Source organism: Sminthopsis crassicaudata, chromosome 3 (genome assembly GCF_048593235.1).
Source record: "Sminthopsis crassicaudata isolate SCR6 chromosome 3, ASM4859323v1, whole genome shotgun sequence".
Classification (NCBI taxonomy): Eukaryota; Metazoa; Chordata; class Mammalia; order Dasyuromorphia; family Dasyuridae; genus Sminthopsis; species Sminthopsis crassicaudata.
The window spans coordinates 283,522,605-283,541,801 of NC_133619.1; the positions used below are offsets into that span (position 1 = coordinate 283,522,605).

The 19,197-nt window shown below is 31.4% G+C and overlaps 1 protein-coding gene across 1 annotated transcript in view; it reads left to right on the forward strand.

The window, feature by feature from the left end:
- Window positions 1-19,197, forward strand: part of DMD (dystrophin) — a 2,117,885-nt gene that overhangs the window by 603,158 nt on the left and 1,495,530 nt on the right. Inside the window, 2 exon segments of the mRNA XM_074300855.1 lie at window positions 11,329-11,430; window positions 11,536-11,643. Coding sequence (XP_074156956.1) covers window positions 11,329-11,430; window positions 11,536-11,643 — 210 coding nt within the window.

The following is a 19,197-nucleotide window of genomic DNA, read 5'->3' on the forward strand; positions in this document are numbered from 1 at the left end:
GAAGAGTAGACAAAGACAAAGAAAAAGGAGAGAGAGAAGAAAAATGAGAGGGAGAGGAAGAAGAAGAATAAAAAAGAAGAGGAAGAGGAGAAAAGAAAAGAAAAACAAAACAAAACAAAAACAAAACAAAAGAATGGAAGGTGATGTCACAGAGTAAAGAGCTATTAAAAAGGGAGGTTAGAGCCAGTAAAGGAAGGTGTGATTGAACTGATTCTTGAAGGGATTTAAGAGGTAACTAAAAGAGGGAAAATAATCCAAGTATGACAAAAGCTAATGCAAATGAACATTTGGAGTGAGTAAAGAAAGCAAGAAAGCCAGGAAGCGGACAGGTTATAAAAACTTGGTGATCTCATGGTAACGATAAACATAAACTTAATTATTAGTCTCCAGTTCAAAGCTCATCCTTTTTATGACCTAATAGAACTAATGTCAAGCTATTTTTGGCAATTTTCTTTAGTTTTTCTACTCACTATATGGAATTTGGTAAAATCTATTTTCTCCTTTATGAAAAGTGGCCATTTTATCTATGTAATATATGCATAAAGAGTATTTACCTGACTATTGGCTTAATGTATCTTAACAAAAAATTTTTTTTATTATTTACCCATAGGGAAATTTGGATTTTTAAAAATGACAAATCTTATTTGGAGTGCAACTCTCCAGGGCTAGACTAGCCATTTCTGAAACTTTGTCTTAATAATTGCAACAAAGGTCAGTCCCCACATCCTCTTAAGTTTCTAGTTTAAAACTTAAATGGATCCTGGCAAGCCATATGTTGACTAGAAAGTCCCATATTAAAATTATCTATGTTATATTTTTACTTATGTTGTTAAACATTTACCAGTTCTATTTTAATGTTTCCTAACTTTGCTTAGAGCTCTGCTGTACAAGTGAGTTTCAGAAGCTCATTGTTTTTTGCAAGGAAAAAAAAACAAAACAAAACACATTGTAGTTAAATAGTATTGAAGTATTATTGATGATGTTAGTGCATTCATTACTTTACAAGGCTTACAGTAAGCACTAAGACCAAGTAGAGGCTTCAAGGAATTTAGAATCTCTGAAACAGAACGTCAGGTAACAGTAAAAACTCCAGGTTCCCCAGATCCTCCTGATTTCACACTCAACATCAGAAGATAGACAGTCATTTTTGTTAAGCCCCTTGGATTTTTAATTTTTTGTTTCCTCATATCTCAGGTGATACCTCAGTGGGAGCTGAAGAGAACAAAGTTTATTATGCTACCATGTAACATTAATTAACAACCCACAAATAATGAAGTGACAGCAACAACAATCTTCATAGATTTATTCATTAGCATTTTATAAACTCATAAAAATCAATAATATATGAAGCCGACAATCAGGAGACAGAAGAATATATCTCTCAAAATTAGAGGCTCACAACTTTTTTGTATATTCATCAAAGTAAAATTTCTCCTAACTAATCAAGCAGTCATAATGATCCTTCAAAATATAATCCTTGTGAAAAGTTTGTCTGGAAACTCTAAATCAGTAGCTTGAAAAATATGTACATAGCTATTTGGTCTCTCTTGTATGAATCCCTTGATATTCAGTTTTTGAATTGTGAGTGTTATTTACTTCTCTTGGCTCATTTTTTCTCAACTTAATCCGAGAACTGAAAATATCTGAAGATTATTTAAGCCTTGATTTTTATTCAAAATCATCATGTTAACAAACAAAAAGCAAACAAAAATAGCCTTCAAACAGTAAAAAAAAATTCTTTGGGACAAAAAAGGAATATTAAGGTATCAATATCAGCTATATTTTTGAGTGACTGACATTTAGTGTATTTTTCATCCATTTTCTAGTTTCCATGCCAGAATAGCGTAGGATCTAAGCTTCTGTTTCAGGAATGAAAGTTTATCTTAATCAATTTCTCTATATTATATTCTAGAGAAGAGCTGTGTCTGTGTCTAAGACTGCCTCCTCACATCCTCTACACATTCTAACTCTGTATAACTGTTCCCATTGCTTCCAGTCACTGTCACATCTAAGCATGTTTGCATTCTCCAGATTTCCTACTTGGTTGTTGGGAATTATATTTTTTATATTTTTTGGGAAGAGAAATAATCAGCCCTAAAGATTTTACTTCAGTCACTGATATGAAAGACTATTCAGTCTCAGCTTAGACCTGCAGCAGAGACATATCCTTCTCTGGACAAAGGCATGTCAGCCTGCCCATGACCTGAGAAACTGAGTGCTTTTTTTGTGCAAAACCTCTTAGAGTGCTTCCAGGCAGATTAAAAAGCAATAAGAATAGAAACTAATTTCATGAGCATTATGCCTACACAAAACCAAAATTTATACATCAAAGACAGAAGATTGTTTAATTCCATTACTTCACATAATAATGGGAACTTGATTTCTTTCCAGATTTTTTTCTTGAATTTATCTCATTTCAGAAGTAGTTTTCAAGGTTTCAGAAGTGGATGATATTCTATGATTATATAAACACAACTAAAACTGGAATAAAATTATTTCTAAAAGATCCATCAGATTAATTGGTTATAAGAAATACTATTTTTTTCTTCCTTGAATCATATGTGGTCAGGTAAAATAAAAAATACCTTAAATGATTTTTATTAATTCATCTTTCTTGTATAATTTTTAAGGGGATAATATTTTCTTATTGAGTTCTTGTGCTAGGTAATGGCTGCCCAAACATTTAGAATAGGTACAGATCTCAAAACAAAATAAAGCAAAACAAAACAACTTATTGAAAATTAATATCTTAGTGAGGTCTTTTATAAAAAAAAATCTCAGAGTAACAGAAAAAGCAGTTGTTTTAAATATTGTAATATTGTTCATTCTTCTTAATAAATAAAAAAATTTAAGAAAAAAAACATTAATATGCCCATGCTTCCTTTCAATGTCATAAAAGTTGAATAAACTTAGCTAAAGGATTATAATTTTATCCATCCTGAAAGAGATATTTAACTGTCAGGTTACAGGTTAACTTTATTTGATTAAAGGAGTCAGTATTTGCATATCCCTAAGGAGTTGGGACAGTTGAGATTCTTCCTTGGGCTTCTTATTGGAAGAATTTTCACTTCTTATGAGTATCCCATGGGATTGATTTCAGCCAGCTCAATAACCTCCTAAGTAGGAGAAATTGTCCTGGCTTTCCCAAATAGTAAGATTTGGAGGAATCTAAATTTGGAGGAGTCCAAAAGGAAATCAAGAATCAAAAACTTCTCCTTGTGCTTTTATTTCCAAATGTATATCTCCTTTCTATCCTATCTAGTGATACAGGCCTTATAAAAAATAATTTGAAAGAGAGAGAGAGAGGAGGAAAATAAAGTTCAGCAAAACTAATAAATAAAGTTGAACCTGAGATTAGATTCTGTGTTCCATATCCATAGTCCGTATTTCTGCAAAGCAGGATAAAATGGGTATTCTCATCTTTTTTAGGAGGTCACACTGTCATTATAACAGAGTATACCTTTTTAAAATGTCTTGTTTTAAAATAGGAAATATTGTTTTGAACAATAGTTTTGAGTAATAGGCGCAGCTAGGTGGCGCAGTGGATAGAGCACCAGCCCTGAATTCAGGAGGACCTAAGTTCAAATCTGGTCTCAGACACTTAACACTTCCTAGCTGTGTGACTTGGGCAAGTCACTTAACCCCAGCCTCAGGAAAAAAAAAATAATAATAATTTTGAGTAATAATTTATAAACATAAATTATAAGTAAACATAAATATTGAAGCTAAAAACATATGGGATTCCTTGAAATGACTCCATCCTTCCCTTTTCTATGATTCCTGTTCCCACCCTTGCCTTTGCCTTATTCTGTTAGGCAAAACATCTCAGATCTTTTGTTTTTCCATTCATCTGGTCAATTGCATCCTAATTGTGAATAATTTTTAATTTGAAAGGAAAAATGTGAAATATCTAAGCAATTCTTGGCATTACCACATGTAAAAAATATTTTGTTTCAAAATGTGCTGTGATCTTGTAAGATTCAATAATACAATACTCTCTGCATTTGACTTCCTTCTCTCATGATGTGAAATGTTTACAGTATTGCCTCTGGCATAGATTCAGCTCTTCCCTGGTGCCCTCACTTTGAGATTAAAAAAAAAAAAAAAAATCATTCTGTCTCCTGTTTTTAACTCCATAGGCCAGGGAGCATGACTGAATGTAACATCACCTTATGATTCTATCATTTGGCTTCAATGAAATTCAAGGTCTCCCTGCCTAGGTTTTTCTAACTTCATTAAAGTTTCTCTTTTGCTTTAATGGAGGTTGATGAACCTAAGATCTGTGAGTTTGGGGAAAACTCATTCTCCCCAGAAAAAAAAGCAAACTAAGACCAAAGAAACTAAACCATAGGGTTTTATAAAGACCCTTAGGCTGCATTTTATCCTCATTTTTTTTTTTTAACAACTGGATAAATCTTAATGATTTTATCTAAGAGAAGGAAGACTCCACTATATTAAAGATTTACTGTCAACAAGGTATTCTGATAAGACTAAACTTAAAGAAATGGATTTCCCATAGGAATAAACCTGACCTTTATCCTATGACTCCAATGCTTGTACACTTCTCTTGGTGGAAGGGGAGGCAGGGTTTGGGAAATTGCTATTGATTGGCTATGTGTTCTAAATGATGGTAAAAAGTTGTAAAAACCTAATCTGTCCCCTAAGTGAAACTACTATGAGATAAAGTAGTCTTCCTTAGTAAGCTTAGTAAATTTACTTAGTGTCTTAATAAAATGAAATTTCTTTTTTTTTTTTTAAATGTTGACCCCTACACTTTCAGACCTCATTTTAGGTGTGATTCTCTCCCTGAGCTCTTTCCCATTCTGGTTAACTCTCATTAAAATGATATCTTTGATTCATTTTGTTTTAAATTTGTATTCTGAGAATATTAATATACTATCATGGTTCAAAGGGTTGTTAGGAAAGTGCTTTGACAATTTTGAAGTTTTTAAGAAATTCTCACATATATGAGTTCTTTTATACTCAGATGTTAGTACTTTTTCAACTTTTTTTACTAGAAACCCCTTTTCAACTGAGAAATTTTTATGTGATACCTGATATACAATCCCTTGTATACAAATCAAATATTTACTGACAAATCATAATTTCATGACCCATATTTACATGACCCCATGTGAGTTTGCAACCCCCAGTTTAAGAAGCTTTGGATTACATAACCAATTCTGATGACTTGACTATCAATATTTTACAAAAAAATATTTGAAATATATATTTATGAACTGGTTGAAATTCTAATTTTCTACTTTTTTTTTTTTTACATGAGAAGGAAAAGTATAGGTAAAATAAATGGGAAAGGGGTAGCTGGATCATACAGTGGATAGAACATTGGTCCTGAAGTCAGGAGGACCTGAGTTCATATGTGACCTCAGATACTTAATACTTACTATATGACCTTGGACAAGTCACTTAACCCCAATTGCCTTGCCCTCCACCGAAAAATGAATAGGGGAGATTTGAGTTATATATCATGCAAATTTTGTGACAATAAAGAACATTAAGCAACTAGATATATTACTGAGGACCATAGAAGATCATATTTCCTGGAAATCTTAAAGATGTTTAGGAACAGAAATCTTCCCCTAAAATTAAGTGATCTCTTTCTGGAAGCAGGAAATATGGCATGCTTCATTGAAGTTTTCAGAAGATTTGATAATTAGACAGGATTAATTTAAAATAAATTTACAAGGATAAAAATAAAACTTAGGAAGACATTACCACATTTAAAATTTGAAGTTATTCAATAATAGGATGCCAGATTTAAAAGGAATTTTAGTTATTAGTTTGATCAGTATTTCTATGACCTGAATTTGTAGCCATTACATGCTCAAAAGGGTGAAAATCTTCTAAATTCACCAACTTTCCTCAACAATTTAAATAAAGGGTAGAAATATTGCATTATCTTCCTTTCTTTACAAATTGGGAGGAATTATGAATTGTAGAGTTTTTTTTGTGGCCAACTAACCAACCTCCTTTCCAGAGGTTAGGACAGATAGATTGAGTGATTGAGTATTTATTAAGTATTTAATATGTGCCAGCACTATAAAAATGCTAGGAATATAAATATGAAGAAGAGAAAAGGTGGTCTCTTCCCTGAAGAAGCTTGCATTCTACATAGGAGAAACAACACATAAAAAGAAATTAAAGGGATAAAAAGGATGGAAAGGGATTAGTGCCAAAATGAGTCTGGAAAGTTGAGAGCTAAATAAGACTTGGAGTATATATATCTGGAATGACTTTTTCCTCAAATAAAGGGTCAGGTATGAACTTTACATTTGTTTAAATTACCTTAAGTGATAGAGCAAGTTAGTGGCAGAGCCAAAGTAGTGCTCTTTTCCTTCTATCAATCATAATAAGTCATATTTTATTCATGTCTCCATTTTTCATGAGTTCTTTGAGTGGTGCTAATATTGACTGAGAGATTCTGAATCCTGAATTAGATAGCCTGAAAACTCCCTCAGAGCAAGTGCTTTTTAAGGAGATAAATATGAAAATATGTTATGTTGGAAATGTACCAATTCCACTAAATTTACTGAGTACATATTTGATTTTAAGCAGAATTAAATATTGCAAAATATATAAAATCACACTTAGGAGAAGTAATTTTATTTTAAGCAGCTATGCTATTAGTCTTTATAGAAGTAGATTTAGAAAATGCCAAGTTCTGTGGATAAATTTTTGGGCTTCCTTTTTTTGTTTTTATTTTTTGTTTTGTAAGAATAACAAAGTCCTTCTATGTAGCTGAATTTCATCTTAATCAATTAGAATTTGATTTGTTTTAATGAATAAAGATTGTGATTGGCTTTAAGAGAATTAGCTTGTGCTCTTGACCTTTTACTATGTGTATCTAGTTTAGAAAAAAAAAAACATTCTTTCATGAGGGTTTGGCATACCTGACCACTGAAAAACCAAACCAAACAAAACACAAGCTCTTTAGGTACTGATTATTCCAGTTGTGGATAAATTCCAGTCTTTGGATTATTTCCAGTTTGAATGGCCATCGTAAAAAATTGAAATGAAGATATCCTCTTTCATATCAACCTCTGGAAATCCACCCTAACAAAACTAAGTAAAGGAAATTCCAAAGAAATAGAATTACAAAAAATGCAGGTGGGTAGAGACATCTTATCAAGGATGCTAATTTAAAGAACAGGTTATGGAGCACACACTGGTGATAAAAAGAATTTTAAGCCTGAAAAAACAATTATATGTAGATCTTAGGCCAGTTAGCTTGAAGTCTAAGCAGAGATGTCTCAAGCAATTGTGATTCGCTAGTAATGACCAGATAGCAGAGGGCTTACTTATAGGATCAGAGAAGTAAGGTAAGTAGGCCCATTATCACTACTATTATTGATATTGTTGATTTGGGGGCAGTAAGAAGGATTTATAAAGGCAATGACAAAACAAAAGAAAAAGAAACAGTGAATAAGTATACCAAAGAGGAAACATTTGTCACATATTATTCATAATATGCTAAATAAAGAACCTTAGAGAGTAAAATAAAAATTAATTTTAATAATTTCAATAAAGTATAATATATACAATTATAATACAATATACAAATATATACAATAAAGTATAATAATAATAATAAAGTAAAAATATTTTAGCATTTAATCAATAAAACCTATCAGAAAGCTATAAATATCTTTCTGAAATAATTTTAACATAAAATCAGACAATTCTGCTATCAAGACTCATAGAATATATTCATACAAAAACAAAATACTTTTTACAGAGATAAAAAGTGATCTAAATAAATGAATAGATGTTAATTAATCACAGTTAAGCTATGCCAATATAATAAAAAAAATTAATTACCTAAATGTATTTACTTTTTGGCCTCCAAGGCTATCAGAACAAAAGTTGAGGTTTTTTTTTTTTTTTTTTTTTTTTTTTAAGAATTAGAAAAGTAAAACCAATTTATCTGAACAAAAGGTCAGCAAAGTAAAGAAAATAATGAAAATGTGTGGGAAAGGCTGAGACCTAGAAGTACCAGATCTCAAGTTCCATTATGAAGGAGTTATGCCTAAAATTATTTGATGCTGATTAAAAATGGGGAGATGGGAATGATCAGGAGAACAGATTAAGTACAGAAAACTGAGAAGAAAATTGGATATAGTGAAAGAGAGTATTAGGTAAATCAAGGTTGCCAATTATTGGGATGAGAAATCATTATTTAATAACAACAATAAAAACTATTGGGAAATGTGGAAATCAATATCATAGAAAATGATTTTAAAATACATTCTTACTTTTGCTCTAATATGCTCCTACTAGATACATACATGTATATATTTTACACATTTGAGGAGCTGCCTTTCACAACTAGGAATAGAATTTCTTTTTTATTTAATAATTTTATGTTTTTCTGTTACATGTAAAACATTGTTTTACATGCGTTTACATTTGAGTTCTAGATTTTCTCAATTCCTCCTCACCCTTTAAAAAGACACATATGAAATTATGCAAAACATTTCCATAAAAATCATGTTGTGAAAGAAAATACAGATTCCCTCTCTAAAAAAAGTTTCAATCTGTATTCAGACACAATCTATTCTTTCTCTGGGTATGGATAACACTTTCCATCATAATTCCTACAAAACAGTCATGAATCATTATATTACTAAGAATAGCAAAGTCATTGACAGCTGATCATCCCATAACATTGCTATTACTCTGTACAAAGTAAATCTCACTTTACTTTGAGTTCATGGAGGACTTTCCAGATTTTTCTGAGAGAAATCTGCTTATCATTTCCCATAGAACAATAATATCCCTCCCTTCAAACTACATACGACAATTTATTCAGCCATTCCCCAATTGACAGACTTCCCTTCAATTTTCAAACCCTGAGAAGTAGGCTTATAAATATTTTTGTACATATGTCCCTTTCTTTTTTTAATCTCTTTTGAGATTCATGCTTAGTTGTAGTATTAGTTCAAAGGATATGCATAATTTTATAGCCCTTTGGACATATAATACAAAGAAAGAAAGAATTCTTGACTATGCAAGAGAAACTAAGAAATATTAGTGATAGTGTGGACAGTTTTGAATATGTAAAAGTAAAAAGCACGTGTCCAATTCATTTAGACAGAAGGACAATAGGTATCAATCCATATTGTGGAATGAGAAGTTAGAAATGGTATTATGAGTTTTTGAGCCTTAGAAATTTTTGGAAGGAAGGGACTATATCTATTTTAGTACTACTTTCTTTTCTAGGAGCTCAATATGCATTGTTTCCATACATAAAGATGATGCTAATAAGATATTGTTTCTCTATATTTTAATTTTTTTTTTGTTTTCAGTCATATAGAACATCCCCATTCTCTCTTACCTTTCTTTTTAATTATTTTTGCAAAATCATTTATGTGTGTAAAACTTGGATAAATGGTTGAGTTTATGCAGTAGTATATATCCTAAACATGCTAATTACTTGAAATTTTAACCCTTATATTCACTTGTCTATAAATGACTTATTTGTTGCAAGTGTATCTAGTAACTTTTGATAAATGGAAATGTCTGTAACAGGCATCAACAAGTTTATTAAGCAATTTTTTGTGTGTAAAAACACAACATATCTTTTAATAAATGATAATCAGGCTCCATGTACTTGAAGTTGTTAAATCTGTTGGTTTAAGATAAAGTGTTTGTTGTTATTGCTTAGCTTCCTCCATTTCAATGCCATGGTTTCTCTAGTAACTAACATTTTTCAAAGTAAGTAGAAAAAGACTATAAAAAGTGTAATAAAATAAGTGACATTAAAATATATGTGATGGTACTGTGTCACAAAATATTTTATTGATACTTCAGGGAAAAACCTAAAAATGTACTTGTAACTAAGCTACATATGAGTAATATGGTCATTTCTAATACAGTCCTAAAAAGTTAATGGCACCCCACTAACAGATGCACTCAGTGCCCTATTGAAGGGCACCAGAGAAGAAACACTTTATTTTTTTTTAAGTTTTTTAGTTGTGGGGCAGCTAGGTGGTGCAGTGGATAGAGCACCAGCCTTCAATTCAGGAGGACCCGAGTTCAAATGTGGTCTCAGACACTTAACACTTCCTAGCTGTGTGACCCTGGGCAAGTCACTTAACCCCAGCCTCAGAGAAAAAAAAAGTTTTTTAGTTGTGCTCTTTATTCCTTTCAACATATAAATCCCATTTGTTCTACTTTTGTTAGTATAAAACAATCTGTCTTACTATAGATTAGCTTATGTGCTATTCACATCAACTATTAAGATTAAAAATTCTCATGAAATATAATACAAGGAACATATTCTGTAAGTTTAAAAACAAGTCACAGGCATTCACTTTTTCTTCATTCTGGTATCCATAAATAGGATAAATTTTATTTTATAATTGTATAAATACTTTACAAATGCATTATTTGTGCCCTTGTTCTAAAATAGTCATAAATATAGACAAACATTTCTATGTTTACACAAATAAGAGAGAAGTTAGAATGTAGAGTTCTAACATATCTATTATTAATGTTGTAATAATTCAACAAACTGTTCATTTGTCTTTCCTAAAGTGTACACTTGGCACATAACAGCTGTCAAGATACTTATTTCCTTTATCAAGATGTTTTTAAGCAATATATAAAAGGCATAGCTTAAGGAAATATATGTAAATTTTTCTTTTTCTTCATTTATATAAAAATCATAGTGAATATGTTCTTATCCATATCTAGAAAGATGATAAATGTACAAATTATTGCTTTGGAGAAATCTGTTGCTATTCATTGCAATAGTCTGAGATTGAAATCTGTGCCCATGTTTTTCCCCTACTAATTTGTCCAACAATGTCTATCAGCTTAAAATAATTAGCAAAACTGAGAATCTATGTCCTAGTCTGGAGCAAGCATTCCTTGAAATTTAAAATTGTGTTACTTTTTGTGTGATTGTTTTTTGACATGTTTAGCAACCAACTTTTTTATTATTTAAAAAAATTATTTTTAAGATATTTTATATGTTAGTATTGAAATGCCTTGCTTATTTGTTCATTTATTGCTTTACTGCATTTTTAAACTGATGTTAGTATTTCAAATAATAGTTGTCACTATTTCAATGCAGTATAGAGCAACTTTATGGTTTTCTATGTGAGGTGAAAGGAAGAGTGTAGTCTAAAAATAACTCAAAGATAGTACTGATTAAACTACAAACCAGAAACAATGTGTTCTTTACACTCCTAGCACAGATAGGAGACTCAAGCAATAACTGAAGCAGTCATTCATGATCATTTCTATCATATCATAGCTATCGTTGGTTATTTACTAAGGACTGTGGGATTGCTTTTTCCCCAGGTTTTGGGAGACCGATGGGCCAACATATGTCGATGGACAGAAGATCGCTGGGTTCTCCTACAAGATATCCTCCTGAAATGGCAACGATTTACCAAAGAACAGGTGATTCACAGTAGGAATGTGTGTTAAAAACAAATATGCACACTTTTTACTTTACTGGTTAACTTGTGAATATTCTTACTAAAGACTTTTTTTTTTTCCCCCCAGTGCCTCTTTGATACATGGCTTTCTGAAAAAGAAAGTGCAGTACACAATATACATACCACTGGCTTTAAGGATCAGAATGAAATGTTATCTAGTCTTCGCAAGCTGGCTGTATGTATCTCCTATTTTTAAGCTTTTATTAAAAACAATAACCTATTTTCATAGTCATTTCTGCTCAAACTCTTAAGATGTTCTCAGTTTCAAATTTCCACATTGTCTTTTTTACAAAAAATTCTTAAAATATTTAGTGTTAGCTATTTTTTATATCTTATGGAAGAAAGAAATACAACAAGCTATCCAGGTATTTTTGTTCAATTTAATTCAATTTAACAAACATTTATGGTTTAAAAAAAAAAGAAGCTAAGGATAAAAAGAACAAATGTATTTCTGACCTCAAATGTACATAAAAAGTTTATTATGAACATACATACATTTAGTACATAGTACATGTTTGGTCATTTAGTCATTCTAGTCTTGAGACTTTGTGACCTCATTTGAGGTTTTCCTAGCAAAGATATTAGGGTGGTTTATCATTTCCTTCTCCTACTAGTGGTACAGATGAAGAGATAGAGGCAAACAGGATTAAGTGACTTAACTAGTGCCACACAGCTAATTAAGTGTTTGAAACCAGATTTTAACTCAGGAAGATTAATCTTCTTGGTTCCGGGGATGTCACTCAATCCATTATAATAGCTAGATGCCCCTGTGTAGTAGGTGTGTGTGTGTGTATATATATATATATATATATATATATATATATATATATATATATATATATGTCTGTACATACACACATATGTATATTTATATGTAATTATTCAGTAATATGAATATATGTATATATTCATTCAAATATTATTTTATACTATTTGTATATCTATTTGTGATAGATATATGTGCACCTATAATCTAGAGCAAGGTTTATTAAATCTTTTCCACTTGTGACCCCTTTTTGCCCAAGAAATTTTTACATGAACCTGGATATATAGGTATATAAATAGGTATACAAATAAAACATTAACTGATAATAATCACAACTTTATGACCTCTTCATTCAGTTATGATCCCTTTATGGGGTCACAAATCACAGTTTAACAAATATGTAGAAGTAAATCAGGAAAATATATAAAATTATCTAAAGTAACATGGAGTGGAAAGAACATGAATAGTTAAAGGCAATCAAGAACATTTTTACATTGGAGATAGCACTTGAGTTTTTATTTGAAGAGAGTTAAGTATTTTAAAAGGACAGGTGTGGAAATATGCATACTAAATGTGAGGAAGTACTTATAAAATGACATAAAGTTTGGGACAAAATTATATTATCTGTTGTTAGAGGGAGGCTTAACACCTATTAGTTCAGCTTTAATTTGGAATGAAATGAAGCACCCTCAAATATTTAGATTCTATGAATGCAGCTCCATTTCTCAATAAGGAAGTGTCCTCGGAAATCCACCAAATTGGAGGGACCCAGACTCCATGTGAGTGGAATATCTAGGCTCTTATGATAAGGAAGAAAACTGGTAGAAAACTGCTTCATGAGGAACAAGGACCTTTGTTGCCTTTTAGGGAAAACTCATCTCTACTGCATGAAAATGGTGTCTTCCTATCATCTTTGAGACTTTTGTTGTACAGTTGGTAAGGCATTCAACCCTTCATTGACTCCTGGAAATATGCTAAAACTGAAACTTGCAGGATTAGTTCTAATCTTCATTAGCAGAGGGGATTTTCTCAAAAGGAGACTTCTTGAGTTTTGTTTATAAAACACACACATACACACAAGTGTGTGGATTTATATGTATATACCTAAATATTTATCTACATCTATGTGTTTGTGTGTATATACACATGCATGAAATCACAGATGCAGCTCCTTCCCTCAAATAATAATAATGTGGTATACTTATGTATAGTGAATCTCACTTGTACTGCACAATTAAAGAATAACTATTTTAAATGTCATCTATATGTTCAGCATTTTTTAATGTACTTTAGGGAAAATAAGAAAATTTGTCAAGTAGCCTTAAATCAGATTGTATCCAACATTATGATAATAGTTAGATGACATGGGACATATTAAAGAAAATACAGTATTTAGTCTCAAGGAACTTTTGTTTTAATTCAGATAGCAACAAGAACCAATTAAAAAAAATAGTAGGATGAAGCAATGTGAAGGAAACATCCTGAAATGAGTTCAGAAAATAGATTACTGAAGATTGGAGTATCTGAGAAAGACTATATCAAAAAAGTGTAACTTGATCTGGGTATTAAAGAATTCATAGATTTGGATAATCAGAGAAGAACAGATGATTTTTTAGGCATAATTTTGGGAACAATATTGATAATCTAGGCATAGTGTGTATAATTCTTTTCCTTTACAGTTTTACACTGATATCTACATATACTTAAATCAAGGACTTAATCAAATATACTTTCAATTTTTTTAACCAGGATTTCCATGTGAGTGGAAACATAGTACATGAAAACATAATGTAGTAACTTTTAGAGTTGTAGGTTATTCATTTTCTTTATCAATAATGTTAATAAACTTATTTGTTTTCCTCTTAAATTTTAGTTTATAATGAGTTGCAACCCTATAAAAAGATAGATCAGGATTTGTAGTCATGTTTCTTATGCTCTAACTCATAGTCAATTTGTGATAGTTTTCCATAACACTGGTACCTCATTGGTGCTAATTAATGAATTAATGAAGAATTAAGGAAGTGCTTACTATGTGCAGAGCACTGTGCTAATCACTAGGGAAGTAAGTAGATAAGATAGCCATGCTCTCAATGAGTTCACATTCTAATGAAAAAGAAAAAATAAATGGAAGATATCAATTGCAAAGCTGTCATGGTGCTTTCTAGCACCTGGAATGCAAAGGAAAAGTAAATGTTAATGCCTCTTCTTTAAAAGACATTTTTCCCACTTTTCCACTAGTGAAATCATATGTGTTTCTGATATTGAATTGGAAGCATTTCTACTTCAAAAACTCTTGGGGTTTGGTTGTCCTCATCAAGGGCTTATAAGGGAGATCGTGGTCAAGATGTTGGTGGTTTGAACTTTTTGGCAGATACTGCCTCCCCTTTTTCCCTCAAGGTTCTTCAGCTATGCTGGCTTGCCTGCCTTATAAGTGTGACTAGTTGACAGCTGGTGGGATTGACTAGTGCCAATTTGATAGAGTTGCCTCCATAGACAATGGTTCTGAGGCCTCTGCTGGAGCAGAACTGAATGTGTGAAGCTTTTTTCCACCCATGGGTTTCTTCTCATCTTCCTGTTAATTGTAGGCCAGCAGCTCTTGCTAGTGGTGATGAAAGTTCTTGGTCCTTTCAAAATGGTGATTTTTCTCCGCAATGATGGCCATGGAAATAATTCTGGTAGCCTGGAGAGTGCCACAACTCCTAAGGCTTTAGGGTTTAGATCCTGGGCTTTCTCCATCAGGATTTGAAGGGAGAGAATGATCAAGGCGATATCTAGAGGAATGAACAACCCAGAGCTTAGAAACATTTAGCAAGTTTTTCAAAACAACTAAAAGCATATTTATAAAGTTAGAATCTGAACACTTAAAATTTTTCAAGTACATTGTTTTTAGGCATTCCTTATATTTGATAATTATATTATTAAATTAATCTTAACTTTCCCCTCCATTTTGCACTTAGAGATTATAACTTCTGTTACCCACTTTAGGGTCAATCTCCCTCTAAGTTTAGGTTTGCATCATAAAAAACCTTGAAAGTATTTTGTGAAGCAATTGAATGGAAAAATCATAAGTTCATGTTTGAATTTTATTTAGAGAGGGAGATAATTGGAAAAATCAACATATTTTTGAATATTATTATTATGAAAAAGAAGAGGTATTTGAGAGCATTGAAACGTCATGATCATATGTAAAGTGTAAAAGAATAGTCATGTGGTTGATAGAACACTAGACCTGGAGTCCCTAAGACCTGATTTCAAATCTTTCCTCAAACATTATCTCACTTATCCTCAAGAGAGCTGCTAGAGATAAGTACTATAATCATTCACATTTTAGATATGAGGAAACTGAAGCAGGGAAAAAGTTAAATGACTTTGTCCAAAGTCACATAATAAGTAGCAGCCTGGATTTGTATAATTACTATCATTTTTATTATTTAATATTTATATGTAACCTCTTGTATGCCAACATTGTGCTAAATCCTTTTCAAATATTATTTGATCCACAAAAAAAAACCTTTGGGAGGTAGGTATTATTATTATTATTATTATTATTATTATTATTATTATTATTATTATCCCCATTTTACAACTGAGGTAAGCAGAGATTATGATTAAGTGATTTACCTATTGTCATAGAATAGATGTGTCACAAAGTGGTAGAGGATAGATTTGAATCTAGGTTTTCCTGACTCCAAATCCAATGCTCTATAAGATTCAAAAGAAAATAATGCTCATATCTAACACTCTCATAATTGTTACTTTATTACATATGTAAGCATGTGACTTTTCATTCATTTGTCTTTTTTTAGGTGATTTTTTAGGCAAATAATTTATTTCCTTTGATTAATTATTATTATTTTTAAAAGTTATGTATTGAATTAAATACAAAATAAGAAAAAAACAGAAGCGAAAAAGAAAGACAAAACATTGCCATGTACCCAACAGAACATCAGGGAAGATTAAAATTATATAACAATAAATATTCCATATATATAGATAGATAGATAGATAGATAGATAGATAGATAGATCTATATATCTAGATATATATTCCATATAGATATATATATATATCTATATGGAATATTTATTGTTATATAATATATATATATATATAATAGCAGCAACTATAATCATGTGTCCATTTTTTTTCTTTGTTTCCTTGTAGGTTATTCTTTTCTCTGCTATACACTTTTTACTTTATTTTTTTTCTCTTTTATGTTCCTTATCTTCCCCAAGAAGACTATATTTAAGCATAGATATATTTACATATACACATACATTATATATATTCACATCTACTCACAGACCCCCACACAGATGCATACAGCTATATAAACCCATACAAAGATCTATATGCATACATACTCACAAATACTCAAGACACACACACATATACTCATTTGTCCATATGTAAAAATGCATCTAAAACAATATTAAAATGGCTGACATATAATGTAGCATTTGCCTTTTCTTTAACAGGGATAATAATGTTTCATGACTGTGAATCTTTACAAATTTCTCATTGAGTTTAATACAAGTAATTTGCTTACATGAATAAGAAATCAGACAAAATGATAGATGATCTGATTCCCAAAGAACACAGAACCATAGATCTTAGAAAAGATTAAAATAGCTATTCCAAATCCCTCATCTTATAATGATGAGACTCAAATTAATAGGGGTTAAATAAATTTTCCATAGTCAAATAAATAATAAATGGCCCAATTAAGATGGGATTCTATGTCCTCTGATTCCAAATTCACTCCTCCTCTGCACTAGGCTGATCACATTAGCAATTGAATTGAACTTTAATAATGAAAATTAAAATTTAGCCCAATGAAATATATGAGCACATCATATAAAACAACATACAATGTGAAATAGCAACTATTCTCTTTTTTCATAATGTGACATATAATATAAGGAAATACAAAGTGCAATTTCTAATTGTGATTGATATGCAGATTGATAGGATTGATAATGTAGATTATACTTCTAGCAGGGGGAGTTTAGGATATTCTTGTTATTATGGAAGAAATGATACCTTAGAATTCAGTTCCAATTGTCTTCTTTTATCTCTTCTTTAACACCAACTACATTATTTTTACACTTTTGGTTTCAAAGTTTTTCTAGCAGGGGCAGCTAGGTGCCCCAGTGGATAGAGCATCAGCCCTGAAGTCAGGAGGACCTGAGTTCAAATCTGATCTCAGACACTTAATATTTCCTAGCTGTGTGACTAGACTAAATGACTGTTAAGCAAGTCACTTAGCCCCAATTGCCTCAGCAAAACAAAACAACTTTTCTAGAGTTTTCTTTTCTCCTTCTGCCATGTTGCTTCCTCAACATTATAGTTCAAGACCCAGATATCCAAGAAAGCTTTCTCTGATGAGTGGTAACTACAGTTGAAGGAATATTTTGATCTTTTCCCCAAGCAAGTTAGTTAGGCCCTTTTCTTTAGTTATTGAAGATGTCTCAAGATTGCCTGATTCAGCCCACTTGCTGTTCAATTGTTTTCAATCATGTCCAACATGACCTCATCTGGTTTTGATTTTTGTTTTTTGACAAAGATACTGGAGTGCTTTGCCTTTTCCTTCTCTACCTCATTTATAGATAAGGAAACTGAGGCAAACAGAGATAAGTGACCTGTCCAAGGTCACACAGTTAGTAGGTATCTGAGGCCAGATTACTCATGAAGATTAATCTTGACTCCAAGCCTGGTATTCTATCACTTTGCCATTGAGCTCCTCTTTGCTTTCCTTTTTTTTTTAATTTGGAATTTTTTTCCCACAGTATATATGCATGAGCAATTTTTTTATAACATTATCTCTTGTATTCATTTTTTCCAAATTATCCCCCCCCTCCCTCCACTCCCTCCCCCCGATGACAGGTAATCCCATACATTTTACATGTGTTACAATATAACCTAGATACAATATATGTGTGTAAATACCATTTTCTTGTTGCACATTAAGTATTAGATTCCAAAGGTATAAGTAACCTGGGTAGATAGAGAGTAGTGCTAACAATTTACATTCACTTCCCAGTGTTCCTTCTTTGGGTGTAGTTACCCTTTGCCTTCCTAACCTGATGCCATTCCACATGGAGAAAAGTGAGGCAGAAAGGGCTTGTCAAATAGCCTTTCTCTACTATGTCTAAGTATACTTCATTTTCCAATTATTCATGAAGTACCTAAAATGTTATTGACTCTGGCTTGCTATTTGAATAGTCTTGCAAGAATGATTATGGTTATAACAATATCATAGAAGTTTTCTGATTTGGGAGATCGACAAGTCATATAATTCAGCTCATACTAGAAACATGAATCATTCTTTATAGCTCTTCTGAAAAATAACTACTCATCTTCTACTGATAGACTTCTATCTAAATTCACTTTTTATTTACATCTTTTATGGAAAAGGTGAAATAGAAAGGAGGTTATAACATCCATTGAACTAAATAAAATATGTATTCAAGTACCTTCTATCAATTAAGTTCTGCTCTATTGGGTTAAGTAGAATAAGTTTTTCTATATAAGAATATTTCAGAATTCTAAAAACAAAAACATTATCTCCCCCACACTCATATTTTATTTGATAAACATCCCTAGATTTAAAAAAAAAGCACACAGAGTGTGGATCTTCTTGTCATATAAGTTCTTGTAAGGATTCATTAAACTGAAATCACATAAAAGCTTTTTTGTAAACTTCATAACAATAATAAGTATTATTTCCATTTGTGGCATAAAATGTGTTTCTGTCTATTAATAACAATTAGACAATATTTGGAGATTGTGGTGATTTTGATGGATTTGGCACATACTACATTCCATCTTTCTCTTAGGTACTCTGGTGCTTTAGCTAGATATCCTATTGATGTCAGTTGTTAGAGGTATCTATCCTTTGCTCTAAAAGAATTGTTCCAAGCTTCCTTTACAATTCTTGTAAGAGATAAAATATGAGTTAAA